General features: G+C 43.3%; 1 protein-coding gene across 5 annotated transcripts in view; it reads right to left on the reverse strand.

Annotated features, from left to right (window-relative positions):
- Window positions 1-21771, reverse strand: part of FRMD4A (FERM domain containing 4A) — a 663610-nt gene that overhangs the window by 627100 nt on the left and 14739 nt on the right. For 2 of the 5 annotated variants that reach the window (XM_067030461.1, XM_067030463.1), the window contains exon 3: window positions 3259-3383. In XM_067030461.1, the coding sequence (XP_066886562.1) occupies window positions 3259-3383 (125 nt within the window). Of the gene's footprint in view, window positions 1-3094; window positions 3141-3258; window positions 3384-3851; window positions 4182-21771 lie in introns of those variants that run through there. The other 3 variants (XM_067030468.1, XM_067030469.1, XM_067030471.1) reach the window with 3 other exon arrangements.

Genomic DNA, 21771 nt, shown 5'->3' on the forward strand with positions numbered 1-21771 from the left:
TAGTACGTTCCAGCCCGGGCGGTGTCCCCCAGACTCACACGACTTCACAAGATGACACCCAGCCAAGAGCTCCCTGCTCTCCACTTAGTCACATCAGGCTGGAGGCTCCCAACGGTGTGGCGGACGCAGCATTATCTCTTCTCGCTTCCCCAGATTTCTGCAGAGATGGGCTTTCCCCCGCCACGGGAGGTTGTCTCCGCCCCCGGCACCCATCCTCTCCAAGACCACACTTCTCTGGTTGTCCGAGGGGCTCCATATCACACGGATGCTCGTCGCCCCCACGGCAGCTCCCCACTGACGGCGTCCGCGGAATCCCCCCACCATAAACAGTCAGAGCACGCTCACAACCCAGGGCCCCTCCCCGATGCCCAAAGCCAGCCCCAGGGTGCAAAGGCACCTTAGCTATTTCTCAGAAGTCACCTGCTCTTGTTCAGTGGTGCAAATGAAGCCCCCCGTGGGGCAGGGCTCCTGACAGCAGAGTGTGAACGAACCCTAACGACCACCCATTCCAGCCGATACTATGAAACATAGTCGCCCTGGCCGAAAAGCCTCGTGGATGGAAACACAGTTCCCAAAGCACCACTGCTCACGTGCTAAGGATGCAAATGAAGACGCAATGCCGAAGAAAGCGTTAGGGGCTCTGCTCTAGGTGTCACCCCCAGAGGTCTCAAATCATGCTTCACAGAGCTGGACAGGACCCTCGTGATGAGCAGGAGCCCCTCGGTTAGCAAACGGCTAAGGAACAGAGAGAGGGCGTGACACCCCCAGTGTCACCCAGCGTGTGGCACAGCTGGGGATGGAACACAGGGCTCTCCGACTCTAGACTCCGCTGCTGTTTCCACAAGCGAGGAAACGTCTGCTGCCCTGAACCATTTAGAGTCTACACTGAAGAGAACCTCTGGCTGTCTCCTCATCCAAAAGCAAGGGGCGCGGCCGTATCGCCCTGCCTGGCCTGGCCTGCAGCCCAGCGACTCCACGGCACAGAACCAGAATTGCAGTCAGGCACCCTGACACTGACCTTCCCCCAAACCGGGTATCGTTTTGGGCTCCCGCTCTTGGCCGTACACCACGTGCTGCTTCCCTCAGTCAGTGAGCGCTCCATAAATGCTGAGAACGGATTGGCTGATTGATTAGCTAATAAATAATAACGTTTACAGCTTCCTTCCTGAACTCACAGCCAAAGCAACTCCGTTAAATGGCCTCTTTTCCTCCTTTCTTTCCTCCTGGACTTGCTTATAAATTTTGAGACTCATCACGTAGTTGGTCAGGGACGCAATTATTTTAAGTTTTACCCTTTAAAGATGAAACAAGCAAGGAAGTCCGCAGCAGAAAATTCCCGCAAACCACAGGTGAACCAGAAAACATGCATGGACCCCGATTACACACAACGCTCCAGGGTTCTCTAATCTAATGGTCCACCACAGTGTCAAGAGCTATTTCCCCCTGCTTCCGAGCAAGACGTGCACACAATCCTTTAATCCGGGCAGCAGGTGAGCGCTGGGGAACGATCTGAGGGCAGAGGCCGCTGACAAACACAGGATAAAGTCTGGGCTGCAGAGACCTCCAGGGTGGCCACCAGAATATTCGGGAGCCCCAGGAACAGTAGAACCTGGTGTGTACGTGGCAGGAGCATCTGGACCAGGACGTTGAGCTGCTTGGGCACCGAGGATGTATCCTTAGGGCTCCCAGTAAAACAGACACAAATCCAGGGGCCCGGAAGCACGGGGGGAGAATTGAGAGCAGAAATCTGGAGGCAAGCAGGCCATTTTTCAAGAACGTGTTTCTTCTCTGCCTTAGCATAATGCAGGATGTATCTCTGTGTTATTAACCAGTATTAGATAATACACGCGTGCATACCTACCTGTGAGTGTACACATCTGTTTTTTCCACACATAACCCAGACTCCCGGTTTCCCAGGAGTCCCCTGGTCCCCACATTGACTGCCACTTCCGGGCCTGCTACAGTCACCAATACTCAGAACCCCTACCATCCACTTGTGTGGCCACAGGCAGACAACGGAGGCTAAAGCATCACCAGACAATAGAATTCATGAGGGACGGAAGATGTATAAAGGGTAATTTCCCCAGAAAACAAATTTCCTTCTTTCCCATCCTTCTCTCCCAGTGACGTCGGAAGTCAGCAGAGACCCGTGAGATCTCAAGCGTTTCACATACCTCCGTGGCCGAAACCACACCCGGGGTAACACAGAACCAAGGTATCTATCTGTCTCTTAGCTCGCCCTGGCTCACCGCCCAGGAGACAGGCTCCCAGCTGGCTCCTCTTCCCGGCGAACTTAATGAACTCCCCAGGTCTCAAAGAGCAGCATCTCCCCTTCTCAGCGGGGAAACAGAGATCAGTATCCACAGCAGAAGTACTTAGGCTTTGTGAGCAAAATCTCCCGGGTCCCTGTGACACCCATTCACACACCCAGCTGACACAGGTGGCTTCCGTCAGCATCTCTGAGGGCATGCGGGCTGCTCGGTGAGGAGGAGGGGGTAGCGACAGGACAGCAAAAGCAAACCCTGAACCTAGGGTCAAGCAAAAGGTCAACTGGCTGAAGACGAGGTGATGCCAGTGACCTGGTTTGCTGCAATATACTAAGAGAGGAGAGGCCTTCTTAACATGAGGGAAACCACGGAGTGGCTGGAAGTAGGTCAGTGCTCCACGCGAGGCCTGCCAGGGTCTCCCCAGAAACTGTGGTTGGGAGATAAGCGTTCTCCAGCTCCGCAGCCCAAATGCCACAGAAGGCCACAGCCAACCCCCTGGGCTGCTTCTATGGGGAAATCCAAGCAGACACACGGGTACCTAGAAAGAAGAGCCTATTCCATCACCCTGCGGGCAAAAAAATTCCACAGTTGCCACGGAAGATGTCAACAAACACGATTACCCCGATTTAGCTACGAAAGGCGCGGGTGGGGCAGGGGGGAAGGATGCAGAGAGCCAGGGGGAGGCGTTGGCGGGAATCTATTTCCAGCGGCTCTCAGCACCTGTTTGCCAGCACGTCTCTCAAAATAGCACGAAGCAACAAGTTTCTAGAATGGCAAATCTAGCACTCTTTTCCCTGGGAATGCTTTGTCATGGCTGAGACTCTTACCCCAGAAATCATCTCAGAAGAGCATGTGGGATAAAGCAGAGCGAGTCTGAACGTGTCTGCAGCCACTGAAGCGGCAGCGGCAGACCACGGTGTGCGGTGCGCGGGGTGTGACGCGGGGAGGCTGGAGCGGGGCTCTGCCTGGGCTCCACCTCCCAAGCACTCACCATCAGCAGGCTGAGCGCGGAGTCTGGCACCAGCTGCACTGCCATGGTCTCCGATTCCCACACACAAACCTCCTGCACAGTCAGTCCGCCTGGGCCCCGGGTGACTGCAAAGCATCCACTGAAACCTGCAGCAAAACAGCCAGAAATCCAGACTCAGGGTGTGCACAGGGCTGGGGATGCGGAGTGGCCACATGTCACAGGGGCCGGCAGGGGAGGTCAGGGGGGCGTTGGCAAGAAGGGGTGGGAATATTGCTTAGGGAGAGGGAGAGAGGGAGAGAGAGAGAGAGAGAGAGAGAGAGAGAGAAAAGGAAAAATAGGAAGCTGCAGGTTATTTAAAGGTGAGCCCTGCCTAGCTTCCCTAAGCTGTACGAGCACAGAAGCCACATCAGACACAAACATAAAAGCTTAGAACACAGGATGCTTAACGGATAGCTTAGCCTAGGCAGCAACTCTTCTTTTAACTGACAATTAAAATAAATCATCTCCTATTGGAGATAAATCAATCAGCCCGAATAACACCCCACCCAATGCCCCGCTTTCTCTGCGTCTCTCAGCAATTCTGCTGCATAACCACGCTGTGGATGTCAACCTACCGCCCGCAATCCGGTCAGTGTCTTCTTTGCTGCAGAAAGGTGTGTTCCTTTTGCAAAATCAAGTACCTGGGAGCGAGAGAGTGGAGCCGGACCACAAGCATCAGGCAGTCACTGGAGATCAGCAGATGCCCTCATCCTGACCGAGCAGGAAGTCAGTGATGGACTGATCCCTTCCACCATCCCCAAATCTACTTTTCCTCCCTAAGGAGAAGGGCAAGCCGAGTTCCCCGTGGGGCTAACATACTTCCAAGGACCATGCAATTACACTGCCTGTTCTGTGAGCGTTCCGATCTCCCTGCCTGCACCACATGTACACGGCAGACAGACACCCTCTACCTCTTCCTCCCTCCCTCCCTCCCTCCCTCCCTCCCTCCCTCCCTCCCTGCGCCCTCCCTTCCCTTCCCTCCCATCTCTCCACCAGGCTGCCTGTTAGGAATTTTGAAGGAGATTCTCTTGCTTAGGGAGGCATGGGAGGCTAATTTGTAGCAAGGGACACTGCTTAGGACAAGAAAAAAAGGAAATTCGCTTTGAAAATCATATCATGCAGCATTTTCCTGGGAAGATTTCAAAGGGAAAAAAAAAAAAAAAAAAGGAAGTCTGCCCAGTCTTGTTATATAATGACTGGCTCCAAAGGCTTCCCAGAGTCAAAGATTTAAGAAAATTAAAGCATCTTTTTTATGAGCACTGCCAAGCTTATATCTTATTATGGAGTCCACTTTTTCAACTAAAAAGAGCAATTACTAATACTTCTGGTAACAGTTTCTCATGTCCTTTTCTGATTTCTCCCTTTCCTCACCTGCTGTAATGACTCCAAAAACTCCTTAGAATTAACGACACAGTATGAAGTATAGGAACATGGAAAACAATTTTCTAAATAAAAACTGGGGGGGAAGAAATTAATAACTTTTAAAAGTTCCTACGGACGGGTATAGCTGTTGCCCCTATATAATTTATACTTTTAAAAGCAATGTATTTGATCATCACAGTGCTTGGCATAAAGTAAGCGCTCAAAAATATTAACTGAGTGAATGAAAAGTTTCTTCTCTCATTGTTTATCCTATGGTGGCCCAATGGGTCACAACTCCCTTCCACGTTGTTGGATTGGACTTTAATGCCCTTGACCTCAGGAACTTCTGAGAATCACTCCCCACTCTCAGGTGCTTGGAAATTCACAGCATGATCTGAGTCCCGTGAGTGTGGCTTTGCACCAAGCTGTCAGAACGTTCTAGATCTGCTAGTGGGTTTCATAAAAAAATTCAAAATTAACCATAATAATAGTAATGATTTAAGGAACGTATCTACAGGGCTATCTTAACCTCGTGGATAGGTTGCTAAGTGTATTCAACTGATCTTTGCTGAGTGGCTCCTGTGTGCTGTGTTCTATGACGGGCTTTGTAGAAGGTACAAAACTCAGTCATAATCTCTCCCCTCAAGGAGCTTTTTAGCCGGTAGATGTGATGATACCCAAGAATCATTTATGGTACAAGACATTATGTGATAAATGCTATAAAGTGACCTAAAAACCGTTCAGGCAGCACAGAGCGGAGAGTCTGCTTTCAGCTTTAAGAACGTCTTCGTTTTGGAGCTGGAATTTAAGGAATAAGCAGAACCTCTTTTTTATGACTCCTGGTTTATGATTCCACATGGACTAAGTACTTGGAAAATACGGAAAGCACAAGGAAAAAGTGAGTATCGGTGCTGTTGCAACTGGCAGATGTGGGCAAAGAGAGGGTGTACCCCGAAGAGGGCCCAGCCCGAGAAGTTCCGGGTGTCGAGAAGCCTAAAACACACTAGGGAGAGAGATTTCACGTCAGCCACCAACGTTGGACCTCGGCACACCTGCCTTCCTCTCTCTGTACTTTGCTCGTAAAGCCTCACCCTGAATCTGTGCCCTAGAAGAAAGAATCTAGAGAACAGAGCCTATAGCAGATCTCACACATGAAGACATTATGGGGAGGTGTCATCTCAGGGCAGCAAGAGTGAACGAGGTGGGAGGGGGTGAGAGTGGGTACCAGGTGGTACCTACGCAGCTGGTCACAGTATAGATGCTCGGTGGTGAGGAAGGGTGTCCAGACAGGCATGGAACTTTATTCCCTGGGATAGTACATCCAAGAGAGGAAGTTGGGGGGGGGGGGGTCACCAGCCTGCTCCTGCCCATCAGCTGACTCTGGTTGGCCAAAGGGACTCCACAGGTCATCAGCTCCCTTACATTTCAGAGTTACCTGACCAGCCCCTCCAGGTAGCTGTGAGCAGAAAGGCATGGCATCTGAGCCCAGAAACAGAGGGACACCCTCAGCCTTTGTGGGTCAGTCAGATGGGACATGGGCACTGGAACTGCTGAAGGTCCTTCCTCAGTGCATGTGGTGGAAGCTGGCCCACACCCTGAAGGAGGCTGGGACGGCTGGCAGTGCTAGGAGGAGGGAAGGGACAGTGACACCAGCCGGGCCCCCCACTGAGCACATAGCTAAATCCCGGAGGCCATGGCAGGGCCACGCAAGGCTGGGAGGTACGTAAACCGAGTCTGGTGAAAGTGTGCATGTTTACAAAACTTTCAATGTCAAAAGTTATATCCTCCATGCAATAGTTCCTAATTTTTCCATTCGGGCATTCAAATTTGCTTTGTCTGTACAGCTTTTAAGTTACTGTTTTTTATGACAGTCATTCACTTTCTTTTATTATCCTCCTACTAGAAGGATAATAACATGAACAACCAGATGTCAGAACTAGGTACCATTGCGCTCTGTGAAGTCCTATAGCTCTGATCATCAAGCTCAGAGCAGTAGGTGCTCAATAATATTCAACTGGGCACCAGTGGAGATGCTAAAATGTTAAATACAAGAAGAAAGGGGCAAAGACAACACCCGGGGAGGGTTGGGGAGAGCATGGGGCGTTTGTGAGGAGAACTAGCAGTCTGGCGGAGGAGGAGGGAGAGAACCCCAGGAGTCCAGTGACAATGGTCCCTCAACAAAAATGCCCAGAGCTCTTAGCAGGTAGAGCTATGGACCTAGAAATCAAAGTGGAAGCATTGTGGGGCAATCTGTAAGGAAGAGGAGTCAATGAGTGTAAAACAGACACTTCACAAACAAACAGACAAACAAACAAACAAACAAATAGTGAGGTATGAGCTATCTGGGTCTTTTCAAAACCTTGTTCAAGAGCAATCAAGATCACAGAACTAGGACGTGTGGAGAACACTAATCCTGTCCTCCAAGTCACTAAGTTCCATCCTCGGCTAATGGTACATCCCACAAAAGCTACGTAATTCCTTTCCATGTAGCTCCTCCTAAAAGCTCCTCAGTTGAAGGACAGTTCAATGTCATACCCACGAAAAGCTGTTGCCAAAAAAAAAAAAAAAAAAATCGCCAATAAAAACCTCTTCTGTCTTTAGTATGAAACTGTTGGGTAGACTGATGTTTGGGTGGCTCACTGCTGCCTGTAGAAACCGCCCCATATGAGAAATGTCTCTTGGAATTTAGTACAAGGAGAACGTGTGTCCCTCCTGAGGCAGCCCGTGTGACCGATGGCCTCAGCCTCAGAATCCCTGCTGTGCCATTTTACTCTTGGGAATCAGAAAGCTGCCCTGTCATTTTTTCTGTGACCCCAAGTGGGTAGCAGGAGGGTGAGGTGAAAATCAAATCAAATATTAGTGCACCTCAGGTTAAGCAGCACATAGAAGGCACTCAGTAACTGTTAGCTCCCCTTAAGTCTCCTTTACATTCGGATAATGAAAATAATGGAACTAATCACAGTTGGCATATTTGGCTGCCAGAACACCCAAAGCCTAATTTTACTTTCAATTAGAGCAGATATTATCATAGTTGACATTATCACCTCCTTGGTTTTTCTCAGCCTTGTTTTTCCTTTTAATTCATAATGTATTACTCTTATTTAGTAGGCTTTCTTTTTGTCAGTAAGCCACATCTGAAATTCTTTTTTGGAATCAATCATTCTTTAATGTATAAAATGCTCTCAAATGAATTTGGCACACAGTGGAATATTTTGCAGCTACTAAAAGGGCAATTATGAAAACTATTTAGAAATAGGGAAACTGTCTGAGATATAATGTTTATATGACTATAAAATGATAGATATAGTCTAACTGAAGCATGTAAATAGTTGTATTTTAAGAGGATATGAATGAACTTCTGCTTCCAGACAAGATGGAGTAACAGGCAACAAGTTTACCGTCCCACCTAAAACGAACAATAAAAAGGACAAACTATATGAACCAATACTTCTCAAGATACTGGGCGCAGGACAACAAAGGACAATGATCTATAATACACCTTCTAATTGTCCCAAATTATTAATTAAGAGTGTTTCCAGGCCACAGAACAGAGAGGGGATCCCAAGTGAAATCAAGCAGATTCCCCAAATTTAGGAGACAAAGCTGAGTCAGGGGACACCAGGATGGATAGAGTTCACAGGGCAGAGTACCGGAGATGAGAGAGAACTTCAGAGATCTATAAAAGGGTCCCTTTGAGTATTCATTTGAATAATGATCACTGAGAGGAAACTATCAGAAACTGGGGAAGGAACCACCTAAAAGGATTAGAAAGATTGGTGACCAGTGCTCACACAGGGCCAGGAATAGTACCTGTTCACAGATCCAGCCAGGAAAGCCTCATAATTCATGGTGCATTAGGTAGGACACTCAGAAAGTTCTTGCCTCAATAGTGATGAATAATTGGCCATAGATTGATCACTCCCCTGAGTCTGCCTACCAAATCTGAACAGCAAGACATGAAAACATCAAACTACCTCCAAGTAAGTGAACTGTGTTCCAACACAAAGCTAAAGAGCATTTATAGAAATACAAAAATAGTCAGCACTCAACAAGGTAAAATTTACAATGTCTGGCATCTAATAAAAATTAACAGGTATGGACAGAAGTAGTAAAATATGACCATTTAATAACAGACAAATCAATCAAAATCATCCAGAACTAACACAGATGTTAGAGTTAGCAGAAAGGAACATTAAAAGAGTTATTATAATTTTATTAAATCTGTTCAAAAAGTTAAGTAGAGACGTGGAAGATATAAAAAAGAACCAATTTGAACTTTCAGAGATTAAACACTATTCTAATTGAAAGACAGAGTTTAAAAAAATTGTTTTAAACAAAACAGAAAGAGCATCTGTGAGTTGTGGGGTACCTTCAAGCAGCCTAATATACATGTAATTTGTATCCCTGAAGAAAGGGAGACACAGAAAATATATTTGAAGAAATAACAGCCAGAACTTCCCTAAATTATATGCTGAACAAACCCCAAGCATAAGAAACAAGAAGAAAACTACACCAAGGCACATCACAATCAAATTGCACAATATCAGTGATAAGGAAACTATTTTGAAAACAACCAGAGGGAAACAGTCATATATTACACACAGAAACACAAATGTAAAGGTAACATTAGATTTCTTATCAGAAATATTGATAACATAAACGAGAAGACCGTGGAGCAACATCCTTTAAAAAATTTAAAGGAAAAGCCATCATTCAATGATTCTTTAATCCAACAAAAGTAACTAAAAAAAACAAAAGCAAGATATAGACTTTTTCAGAAATACAAAGTAAATAAAAGGTAAACAGATTGGGAAGAAATCCCAATCCTCCCCCCAAAAAAAGAATTCAGGCCCAGATGGCTTCACTGATTATAGCAAATATTTAAGGAAGAAATAACAATTCTACATAAATTCTTTGAGAACATGGAAGAGAATGAAATATTTCTGAACTCAATTTTATAGGGCCTGCACTACCTGATATCAAAATCAAACAAAGAAAGGAAAATTGAAAATTAATTATCCCTCATGAACAAGGATGCAAACATTCTAAACAAAATTATAGAAAACAGAACTTAACAATATATTAAAAAGATAATACATTATGACCAGCCAAGGCTAATCCCAAGACTACAAAGTTGATTTAACATTCTGAAAGCAACCAGTATAATTCATCATAATAAAAAACTGAAAAAGAAAAACCATAAAATCAGCTCAATAGACATATAAAAAAGCAATTGACAAAATTCAAAAACTATTCCTGATTTTTTTTAAAATTCAGGAATAGAAGGGAACTTTCTCAACCTGACAAAAAAGCATCTACAACAAATTACAGCTATTATCATATTTAGTGAGAATGACCAAATGCTTTCCCCCTAAGATCAAAAACAGGGCAGGGTTGTCTACTCTCTGGATTTCTCTTCAACATCAAACTAGAGCTACCAGACAGTGCAATAACACGAGAAAAGGAAATAAAACATCTTCCGTTTGGAAAAGAAAAAATAAAATGATTTTTAGTCACAAACAACTTGATCTCTCATGTAGAAAATCCTATGGAATTTACACACACACACACACACACACACACACACCCCCCTAGTAGAATTAATAAGCAAGTTTAGCAAAGTTGAAGGATACAAGATATATTCAAAAATCAATTGTATTTCTATACACCAACTATGAACAAAAGGAAATTTAAATAAAAATAGAATTTATAATTGCATCAGACAACATGACATACTTAGGGATAAATCTGACAAAGATGTGAAACGTCTTTACTCTGAAAACTATAAAACATTGCTGAAAGTAATTAAAGACAATAAATGGAGAGATATACTGGACTCATGGATCGAAAAATTTAACGTATAGTGACAGAAAGCAGATCATTAGTTGCCTGGGGAATAGGGATGGGGTGGGAAGGAGTGGATGCTGTGTTTTAAGACACATAACAAGAAGCCAGCAAGACGAAAAGACAAAGGGCGCTATAAATCCCAAAGGAATCAAGGGAGAATGGATCCCAGACAGAGGGGTTACTTTTCACTGGAAAGAGGGCTGTGTCTTCCCATGAGACGAAGAGAAAGGTGGAAACGCACAGAAATGTTGAGAAAATGTGAAGGAGGAGTGGAAACAGATATTTTAATCTGCTAAGGAGGGCTTGAAGCACCTTCATCCCATGGCCTTGATCTCAGTAGACAGTCCTCATGTTTCTGCTTCACCAGGATAAAATGCCCTGGGAGACACTGGTCCCTGGATGGTTCACACCTCCTCTCTCCCCACCCCGCTCCCCATGCCAGGCCCCTCACTCAGAGCTGTTGCCTAACATGAATGCACAGAATTCCAGAGTGGATGACCACCCCCTACAAGGCCTACATGAGGGCATGTTTCCCTTGGACACTCTCTGTAATGTTTTTCAGAGACCCTGGCCCAGAACCCACCCTGTCCTGCTACAGCCCAGACCCAGGCTCAAACACCAGGTCTCTACCTGCTCCTCTGAAGTACAACTGCAGATGGCAGCCCCACCCCTGCCCTCCCTGGGCCATCCAGGGGGGTTACAAATGCCTCTCACCAGCAAACACAGTCCTTCTTAGCTCTCAGCCAGAGCAAGGAGCCCAGTGGCATCCGACATTGTGCCAAGATGTACGCACAGCCTTCATCTGCCACATCCTTGCTGGGCTGGCTGGATCCACGTGGCTGGCTCTGCCTTTGTCCTGTGCCCAGCATTCAGTTCCACAAGAGACTCCAACTCTGTCCCCAACCCTAGGTCATGTATCTTCCATGCAGCACAGAGACCTGGGTCAGCTCCCCCAGCCCCACCTACTCCAGGACTCCCCTCCCCAAGGGCCCACAGAATGAAGACGCCGAAGGTCTTGGTGTATTTGCCACCCCGGTTCCAAAATGCAATGAGCAATACTGCTTAAGGAAGACAAAGCATAGGAAATGGGCAAATCAATTCACTTCTTGTAACACCCAAATACCTCCCATTAATGCACTGCTATATGCAGACGTTCACATTAATTCTTTAATGTCGATTTTTTAAAACGTTACACAAATTACATCCCAAATTCTTTCATCTAGACTCAACTACCTTTCTTGATAACATCTCTCACCTTTAACCACAGGGAAACATTCTGTGGTAATTGGATCATGATCAAAATTTTGTCTTTTGCTATTTCTCCCTATAATCCTTACCTGATAGTTATTTTCCTAATTCCCCACCTTAAGCTCATAATAAACAGCCTTGCATTGGATTATTAAACTATAGGTTGCTTCACTATTCTCAAGTGTTGAACATTTATTTGGTTTCTAGTTATTGCTGTAACTATCCCAGGTAATACCACTATAACTCACCTTTGTACAGGCAACATTTGTTTTCCTTTAGATTACTTTCATACAAAAGCTTCTGCATACTAAGATTCCTAGAATAAAGCTAAAACTATGTTCATGTTGCCTAAAATATTGCCCTGTGGAAGAACCGAATCAATTTATAGTGTCACCTCTACTGCACATGGTGCCTTCAGGATTCATCTGCACTTCCTCTGACGTTGACTTATTTAATAGGTGTGTAATTGACTCTGGAACTAGTTTTATTTCTATTTACTTTCTTATAAATGAGGCTAAGAAGTTTTTCTTTTGTGTGACTTATTTGCTTACACAATATTTGTAAACAGATGTAGACATATATGTTTGTCTGTGGGAGATTTGGTGGTAGTTTTAGAGATTTTATAAGCTCTTTATATAATTTATCTATTGAATTTCTATCTGTTGCATAAATATATTTGTAAAACATCACAAACCCTAAAGAACATTTAATAACACAGCCCACGTGACACTTGGGACTTCCTGCAAGTACTTAAAAATATTTTCTTTATTGTGCTGCTATTTTACCTTTGTTTTATTTTAACTGTACAGATGTTTGAATGTTATTTTAAAACCTTTGCCCATTTTTTCTTCATAACTTCTCCAATAATCTAAAATGGTTTATGTCTTTGCTTAAATAAACTCTTTGCATATGACTTAATTTTCTATTTTAATTCTTTGAGGTAAATTTGGTTTTTGCCACATTGAAATCAAATTACTCTAGAAGCAGGTATAAAATAATTAGGCTCTGTATAATTCTATTATACTCACTTGACATATATTATCTTTTCAAACATACTAAAAATATTTATGCAAGCCCTATTTTATTTCGACGGTCTATATTTTTCCTTCTAATCCAGGGTTACACTGGCTCAGCTGTTGTTTTTTAAACAGTCTATTTCATAATTATTAGCTCTTCATTAACACTTTCATATTGTTGTCTGTCTTTCCAAGTGTACTATAGAACCAATTATTTTGAATTCTTTAACGAAACACCAGTGATCTCACTGGGATTTCAACTGAAGTTGTCTTAAAACTACAAATTCAACAGAAAATAATTGCTGCTTCCATTCGACCTTCTTATCCAGAAAAAGGACATATTTCTCTATGTATTCACCGTGAAAATTTTGTAGATTTTTTGATATGTGTTATATACCGTCATACAAGTATAATTAACACATAATCCAATTTTGTGGCTATCATAAATTGGAAGCCTTTACTTATTATATTTTTTAGCTGGATAAGAAAGGCATTTGAGGGCTTCCCTGGTGGCGCAGTGGTTGAGAGTCCGCCTGCCGATGCAGGAGACACGGGTTCGTGCCCTGGTCCGGGAAGATCCCACATGCCGCGGAGCAACTGAGCCCGTGAGCCATGGCCGCTGGGCCTGCGCGTCCGGAGCCTGTGCTCCGCAACGGGAGAGGCCACAACAGTGAGAGGCCCGCATACCGCAAAAAAAAAAAAAAAAAAAAAAAAAAAAAAAGAAAGGCATTTGAGTATAGGACTTATTCGTGTGATCCTATCTTTTGACCGGCAGTTTTTCTCCACTGTCCTATTATCTCTAATAGCTTTGCTTGATGACTTTAGCTCTTCTAGGTCTATAATCATAGTTTTCCAATGAACTTCCTTTTAAAGCTCATTTCTTTTTTGTACGTTATCACGTGGACAAGAAAATAGAAATCTCTATAAAATCGCCATTACGAAAGTCACTCCACCCTGCCTACTGCCAAAGCTGAAAAGAAACTCACATTCACCTTTATCTGTCAGCAAAACTTGCTGGCTCTACCTTCAAAACTCCTCCAGAATCCCACTCCTTCCTACCATTTCCACTCCTCCGTGTCAGCAACCCGGCTCTCTCACAGGCATTATCGCAATGGCCTCCTCAGCACAATCCAAAAGAGCAGCTAGAATAATTTTTGAGCACTTCGGTCAGATATTGTCATACTTCTGCTTAAAAATCTTCCAAAGTGCTGAGAGTTCCTTGCAAAGCCCCAAATGGTCCACCTCCTCTCTCTGTGCAACTTAAGACTCTGTTGCTCGTTAGCTTCTTTCCAGCTACAGAGACTCCACTATTGCTTGAACATATCAGATATGTTCCTGCCTCAGAGCCTTTGCACCTGCTACTGTGGATGCCTGGAAAGTTCTTCCCCGAGTATGGGGACAGCTCTTCCTGTTACCTCCTCCAGGTGTTTGCTCAAGTGCTAGATTCTCAGTGATACCTCTCCTGACTTCCCAATTTTAAATCACATCCTCTTCCCCTGGGCTTCCTAAGCCTTCCCTGCTTTATTTCTTTCCACTGCACTTTTCACTATGTGACATTGCATATATGTATTTATTTCTCATCTCCCTACCTATCTCCCTCCCATACACCCCTAAACTAAAATGTAAGCTTTAGAGAGCAAGCCTGTTTTGCTCTTTACTGTATCCTGAGCATTAGAAAGTAGGTGCTCAGTAAATAATTGTATTGAATTGTATTGTACTGGATGAAATTGTTTTGTAGCAGGTTGAGGGTGAATAACTCTGAATATATGTAAATTCAGCATGATTTTTACCTATGATATTAAGTAGAACTTCTTATCATGTTAAAGAACAATATTTTGTTCCTTCTTTTCATAGGTTTGAGAACTGATGCTCAATTTTATTAAACATCTCATCAGGCAGGTGTAATTTTAGATACTATGTCATCCTACAGAGTGTTAATGCATTTCACTAAACATTTCTCCCTTAAATGGTCAAATAAAATTAATCTCCAGGAATATTCCTAAAAGTATTGGATATATTGTCCAACTGGGCATTTTGCCTTCTCATGGATACAGACCAATAGCTGATCCACTAGAGAGCAAAACAGAGGAAATTCTAATGATTTGGCCAGCATGAAGCTAAGCGAGATGAAGAGAAAATGCTTCACTGACATATTTCAAATTGACCCCGTGAATATGTCTTCTTTGTTTGTGTATATAATATTGATTAATGACTGCGTCTGGTTAGTTGACGGGAGTTCCAGTTATCAACAACTACTTTTATGCAGACAATGTTTCATAGTCATATTACATAGCCCACGAGTTATAATTTCTTTTAACTTCCTTAATGACCTAACTCATTCACCAGCGTCTAGCCGTTTCCCTAATCCTTACTGTTTCCTACAAATAAAAGGTCCACAGGTAAGAAGAAGTAAAAGATAGGTTTTAATTCTAACATATCTATCTGTGATACCAGCACAGAGAAGTATTCAAATATTTTAATCAATAAATTACAATTAACCTTTGCCTTGTGATAGTAAAAAGTCTGGTGTTTACTACAGTATAGGATTCAGAATACTTAAAAGCAATGTTTGTGTTTTATTCATACTTGCAAATATTTAAAAATCAAATGAAATTTTAACTTGATCAGAAATTCAATTGTTTGGTCAATCATAGGTAGTTTTGACTCATTCCATATCCATGCAATCTCTCACTGCCCTAAATTAACATTATGGGTGTAATTTCTTCCAGTTAAAAGCTGTGTCCTAACAGGTGGCACATGAAGAAATTTCTTCATCATCTCTTAAATATGCAGTGGGAATGTGCCTATTAAAAGAGTGTTCTACCTGACAAACACTACACCTCAGCCAGGTGATCAAGATCAATGTCAACAGTGGTGAGCTATGCTGATAGTATGTACGCTTGATATGATGTGATGAAAGTGGTAGATTATTTGTACTTATATCTTTCTCCCCAGAACCCCTAACTCCAGTCTACCCATGAGAAAAGCACAAAACAAACCCCAATTGAGGGACATTTTACAAGATACTGAACCAGTGTGCCTTAAAAATGTTAAAGTCATCAAAAATAAGAAAAGTCTAAAAACACTGTCAGAGCCAAGGGCACCCTAAGGAGACATGACAACTAAGTAATATGTGCTATCCTGGATGGGAGCCTAAAACAGAAAAGGGACATTTGGTAAAAACTAAGAAAATCTGAATGGGGTCTGGACTTTATCTTGTTATTGATATGATAATTATATACCAATATTGATTCATTAATTTTGGCAAATATACCATACATATACATTATAAGACATTAATAATAGAAGAAACTGTGTGTGGACTATAAAAGAGAATTCTCTGTGCTATCTTCTCAATTTTTCTACAAATATAACTCTGGTCTAAAATTTTTTTAAGTTTATTTAAAAAACAGAACTGTGAACATGGCTGAAATTTGGCCAAAAATATTCATTATTATGTGACTTATTTTCATAATTGATGATGAAAAAAAGTTCCAAAGCTATATGTGAAAATTCAAGATAAGTGGTAATATGGATTCAGGTATAATTTTCCTATAATTTTGTGATGATGTCAAAGTACTTTTTGGCTTGAATTATCTAGATGATTGTCTTAATATTCCCTGCTGCTTATATTTGTAAAAGTAGCCTATCTTTACAAAAATCCAAACAAATAAGATAGCAACACTGCTTCTAACTGACAAATGGAATGCGAGATAAAGAACAGATATGGATGGATCCTACTTTGTAAAAGTTGAGTGCTGTGATAAAAACTTTTTCAAAACGAATAATCTCTTTGTAAAGTATACTACAGTGGATTCTTCAAATCTTGATTTTTGTGCACTACATTTATTTAAAGGAATGCATACTTCTAGAAACAGCAAACTGTACTATCCAGTTGTGTCAAACCAAAGATCACCCTAGAACACAGGTGTCAGCCAGCCAAGCAACAACCACAAAGATCAGAGAGTTTCAGCCCTAATTGTACAACTGAAATCAGAGCATCAGGCAGAAGGAAAAATTCCTGCAACTGGACAATAAATGATAAATTCACTGTCATCCCACAGGAACTAACAGGATTGGGCCCTATCAGGTCAACAAGCTGAAGACATACAACTTACAACTTGAAGTCATCATTCTTTACTCCTCACCCTGAGCTAATGTCAAGATGGAAAAGTCAAGCCAAGAGCTGGGAGCAAAGAAAGTTTGGGGTTTATAAACTCAGCATTGCTGTGAAGTTGAGTAAACAAACCCCTGCATGGCGATTCTCTGTGAATGTACCTTTCAGGGTTGACTTCCAACTTTTCCCTCATCACCATATGCAATATAGGAAAGTTTTCCATTCCAGAGTATTTTTAAAAACAAAATTATAGGGGAGGTGAGAAGATGGCGGACGAGTAAGACGCGGAGATCACCTTCCTCCTCACAGAGACATCAGAAATACATCTACACGTGGAACTGCTCCTACAGAACACCCACCGAACGCTGGCAGAAGACCTCAGACCTCCCAAAAGATTAGAAACTCCCCACGTACCCGGGTAGGGCAAAAGAAAAAAGAATAAACAGAGACAAAAGAACAGGGACGGGGCCTGCACCAGCGGGAGGGAGCCGTGAAGGAGGAAAGGTTCCCACACACTAGAAGCCCCTTCGCGGGCGGAGACTGCGGGTGGCGGAGGGGGGAAGCTCCGGAGCCGCGGAGGAGAGCGCAGCCACAGGGTGCGGAGGGCAAAGCGGAGAGATTCCCGCAGCGGATCGGCGCCAACCAGCACTCACCAGCCCGAGAGGCTCGTCTGCTCACCGGCCGGGGCGGGCGGGGCCGGGAGCTGAGGCTCGGGCTTCGGTCGGAAGCTGGGAGAGGCCTGGGGTTGGCGACGTGAACACAGCCTGAAGGGGTTAGTGCGCCACGGCTGGCCGGGAGGGAGTCCGGTTGAAGTCTGGAGCTGCCGAAGAGGCAAGAGACCTTTTCCTCCCTCTTTGCTTCCTCGGGCGTGAGGAGAGGGGATTAAGAGCTCCGCTTAAAGGAGCTCCAGAAACGGGCGCGAGCCGCGGCTGTCAGCACGGACAGCAGAGACGGGTGTGGGACGCTAAGGCCGCTGCTGCCGCCACCAAGAGGCCTGTGTGCGAGCGCAGGTCACTCTCCACACCGCCCCTCCCGGGAGCCCGTGCAGCCCGCCACTGCCGGGGTCCCGGGATCCAGGGACAGCTTCCCCGGGGGAACACGCAGCGCGCCTCGGGCCCGTGCAGCGTCACGCCGGCCTCTGACGTCGCAGGCTTGCCCCGCATGCGTGCCCCTCCCTCCCCCCCGGCCTGTGCCAGAACCCCCGAATCAGCTGCTCCTTTAACCCTGTCCTGTCTGAGCGAAGGGCAGACGCCCTCAGACGACCTACAAGCAGAGGCAGGACCAAGTCCAAAGCTGAACCCCAGGAGCTGTGCGAACAAAGAGAGGGGGAGGTCTCTCCCAGCAGCCTCAGAAGCAGCAGATTAAAGCTCCACAACCAACTTGAAGTGCCCTGCATCTGTGGAAAACCTGAATAGACAACGAATCATCCCAAGTTGAGGAGGTGGACTTTGGGAGCAAGATATACTATTATTTTCCCCTTTTTTCTTTCTGTGAGTGTGTATGTGGGTGCTGCTGTGTGAGATTTTGTCTGTATAGCTTTGTTTTCACCATTTGTCCTAGGATTAGACTGACCCGTTTTTGTTGTTGTTTTTTTAATAGAAATTTTTCTTCTTAATAATTATTTTTTATTTTAATAACTATACTTTATCCTACTTTAGTCTTCTCCCTTTCTTTCTTCCTTTCTTCCTTCCTTTCTTCCCTCCTTCCGTCCTTTCTTCCTTCCTTCCTCCCTTCTTTCCTCCCTTCCTTCCTCCCTTCCTTCCTCCCTTCCTTCCTACCTTTCTTGCTTTCTTCCTTCCTTCATTCCTTCCTTCTTTCCTCCTTCCCTTCCTTTCTTCCTTCCCTCCCTCCCTCCTTCCTTCTTTCCTTCCTTCCTTTTCTTTCCTTTCTATTTTTTTCTCCCTTTTATTTTGAGCCATGTGGATTAAAGGCTCTTGGCACTCCAGCCAGGTGTCAAGGCTGTGTCTCTGAGGTGGGAGAACCAACCTCAGGACACTGATCCACAAGAGACCTCCCAGCTCCACGCAATATCAAATGGTGAAAATCTCCCAGAGATAGCCATCTCAACACCAAGACACAGATTCACTCAAGGACCAGCAACGAACAGTGCTGGACACCCTATCCCCAACAAAGAGCAAGACAGGCCTACAGCCCCATCCATTAGCAGAGAGGCTGCCTAAAATCATAATAAGGCTACCAACATCCCCAAACACACCACCAGACGTGGACCTGCCCACCAGAAAGACAAGATCCAGCCTCATCCACCAGAACACAGGCACTAGTCCTCCCAACCAGGAAAACCTACTCAACCCACTGAACCAACCTTAGCCACTGGGGACAGCCACCAAAAACAACGGGAACTATGAACCTGCAGCCTGCAAAAAAGGAGACCCCAAACACAGTAAGATAAGCAAAATGAGAAGACAGAAAAACACAGCAGATGAAGGAGCAAGGTAAAAACCCACCAGACCTAACAAATGTAGAGGAAATAGGCAGTCTACCTGAAAAAGAATTCAGAATAATGATAGTAAAGATGATTCAAAATCTTGGAAATAGAATAGACAAATTGCAAGAAACAGTTAACAAGGACCTAGGAGAAATAAAGAGGAAGCAAGCAATGATGAGCAACACAATAAATGAAATGAAAAATACTCTAGAATAACTGAGGCAGAAGGATGGATAAGTGACCTGGAAGATAAAATAGTGGAAATAACTACTGCAGAGCAGAATAAAGAAAAGAGAATGAAAAGAACTGAGGACAGTCTCAGAGACCTCTGGGACAACATTAAACGCACCAACATTCGAATTATAGGGGTCCCAGAAGAAGAAGAGAAAAAGAAAGGGACTGAGAAAATATTTGAAGAGATTATAGTTGAAAACTTCCCTAATATAGGAAAGAAAATAGTCAATCAAATCCAGGAAGCACAGAGAGTCCCATACAGGATAAACCCAAGGATAAACACGCTAAGACACATAATAATCAAACTGTCAAAAATTAAATACAAAGAAAACATATTAAAAGCAGCAAGGGAAAAACAACAAATTACACACAAGGGAATCCCCATAAGGTTAACAGCTGATCTTTCAGCAGAAACTCTGCAAGCCAGAAGGGAGTGACAGGACATATTTAAAGTGATGAAGGAAGAAAAACCTACAACCAAGATTACTCTACCCAGCAAGGATCTCATTCAGATTTGATGGAGAAATTAAAACCTTTACAGACAAGCAAAAGCTGAGAGAGTTCAGCACCACCAAACCAGCTCTACAACAAATGCTAAAGGAACTTCTCTAGGCAAGAAACACAAGAGAAGGAAAAGACCTACAAGAACAACCCGAAACAATTAAGTAAATGGTAATAGGAACATACATATCGATTTTTTAATGTAAATGGATTAAATGCTCCCACCAAAAGACACAGACTGGCTGAATGGATACAAAAACAAGACCCATATATATGCTGTCTACAAGACACCCACTTCAGACCTAGGGACACATACAGACTGAAAGTGAGGGGATGGAAAAAGATATTCCATGCAAATGGAAATGAGAAGAAAGCTGGAGTAGCAATTCTCAAATCAGACAAAATAGACTTTAAAATAAAAACCATTACAAGAGACAAAGAAGGACACTACATAATGATCAAGAGATCGATCCATGAAGAAGATATAAAAATTGTAAATATTTATGCACCCAACATAGGAGCACCTCAATACATAAGGCAAATACTAACAGCCATAAAAGGGGAAATCGACAGTAACACAATCATAGTAGGGGACTTTAACACCCCACTTTCACCAATGGACAAATCATCCAAAATGAAAATAAGTAAGGAAACACAAGCTTTAAATGATACATTACACAAGATGGACTTAATTGATATTTATAGGACATTCCATCCAAAAACAGAATACACATTTTTCTCAAGTGCTCATGGAACATTCTCCAGGATAGATCATATATTGGTTCACAAATCTAGCCTTGGCAAATTTCAGAAAATTGAAATCGTATCAAGTATCTTTTCCGACCACAATGCTATGAAACTAGATATCAATTACAGGAAAAGATCTGTAAAAAATACAAACACATGGAGGCTAAACAATACACTACTTAATAACAAGGTGATCACTGAAGAAATCAAAGAGGAATCAAAAAATACTTAGAAACAAAATGACAATGGAGACACGACGACCCAAAACCTATGGGATACAGCAAAAGCAGTTCTAAGAGGGAAGTTTATAGCAATACAATCATACCTTAAGAAACAGGAAACATCTTGAATAAACAACCTAACTTTGCACCTAAAGCAATTAGAGAAAGAAGAACAAAAAAACCCCAAATTTAGCAGAAGGAAAGAAATCATAAAGATCAGATCAGAAATAAATGAAAAAGAAATGAAGGAAACAATAGCAAAGATCAATAAAAGTAAAAGCTGGTTCTTTGAGAAGATAAATAAAATTGATAAACCATTAGCCAGACTCATCAAGAATAAAAGGGAGAAGACTCAAATCAATAGAATTAGAAATGAAAAAGGAGATGTAACAACTGACACTGCAGAAATACAAAAGATTATTAGAGATTACTACAAGCAACTGTATGCCAATAAAATGGACAACCTGCAAGAAATGGACAAATTCTTAGAAATGCACAACCTGCCGAGACTGAACCAGGAAGGAATAGAAAATATGAACAGACCAATCACAAGCATTGAAATTGAAACTGTGATTAAAAATCTTCCAATAAACAAAAGCCCAGGACCAGATGGTTTCACAGGCGAATTCTATCAAACATTTAGAGAAGAGCTAACACCTATCCTTCTCAAACTCTTCCAAAAGATAGCAGAGGGAGGAACACTCCCAAACTCATTCTATGAGGCCACCATCACCCTGATACCAAAACCAGACAAAG

This window comes from Kogia breviceps, chromosome 3, assembly GCF_026419965.1.
Source record: "Kogia breviceps isolate mKogBre1 chromosome 3, mKogBre1 haplotype 1, whole genome shotgun sequence".
Taxonomy (NCBI): domain Eukaryota; kingdom Metazoa; phylum Chordata; class Mammalia; order Artiodactyla; family Physeteridae; genus Kogia; species Kogia breviceps.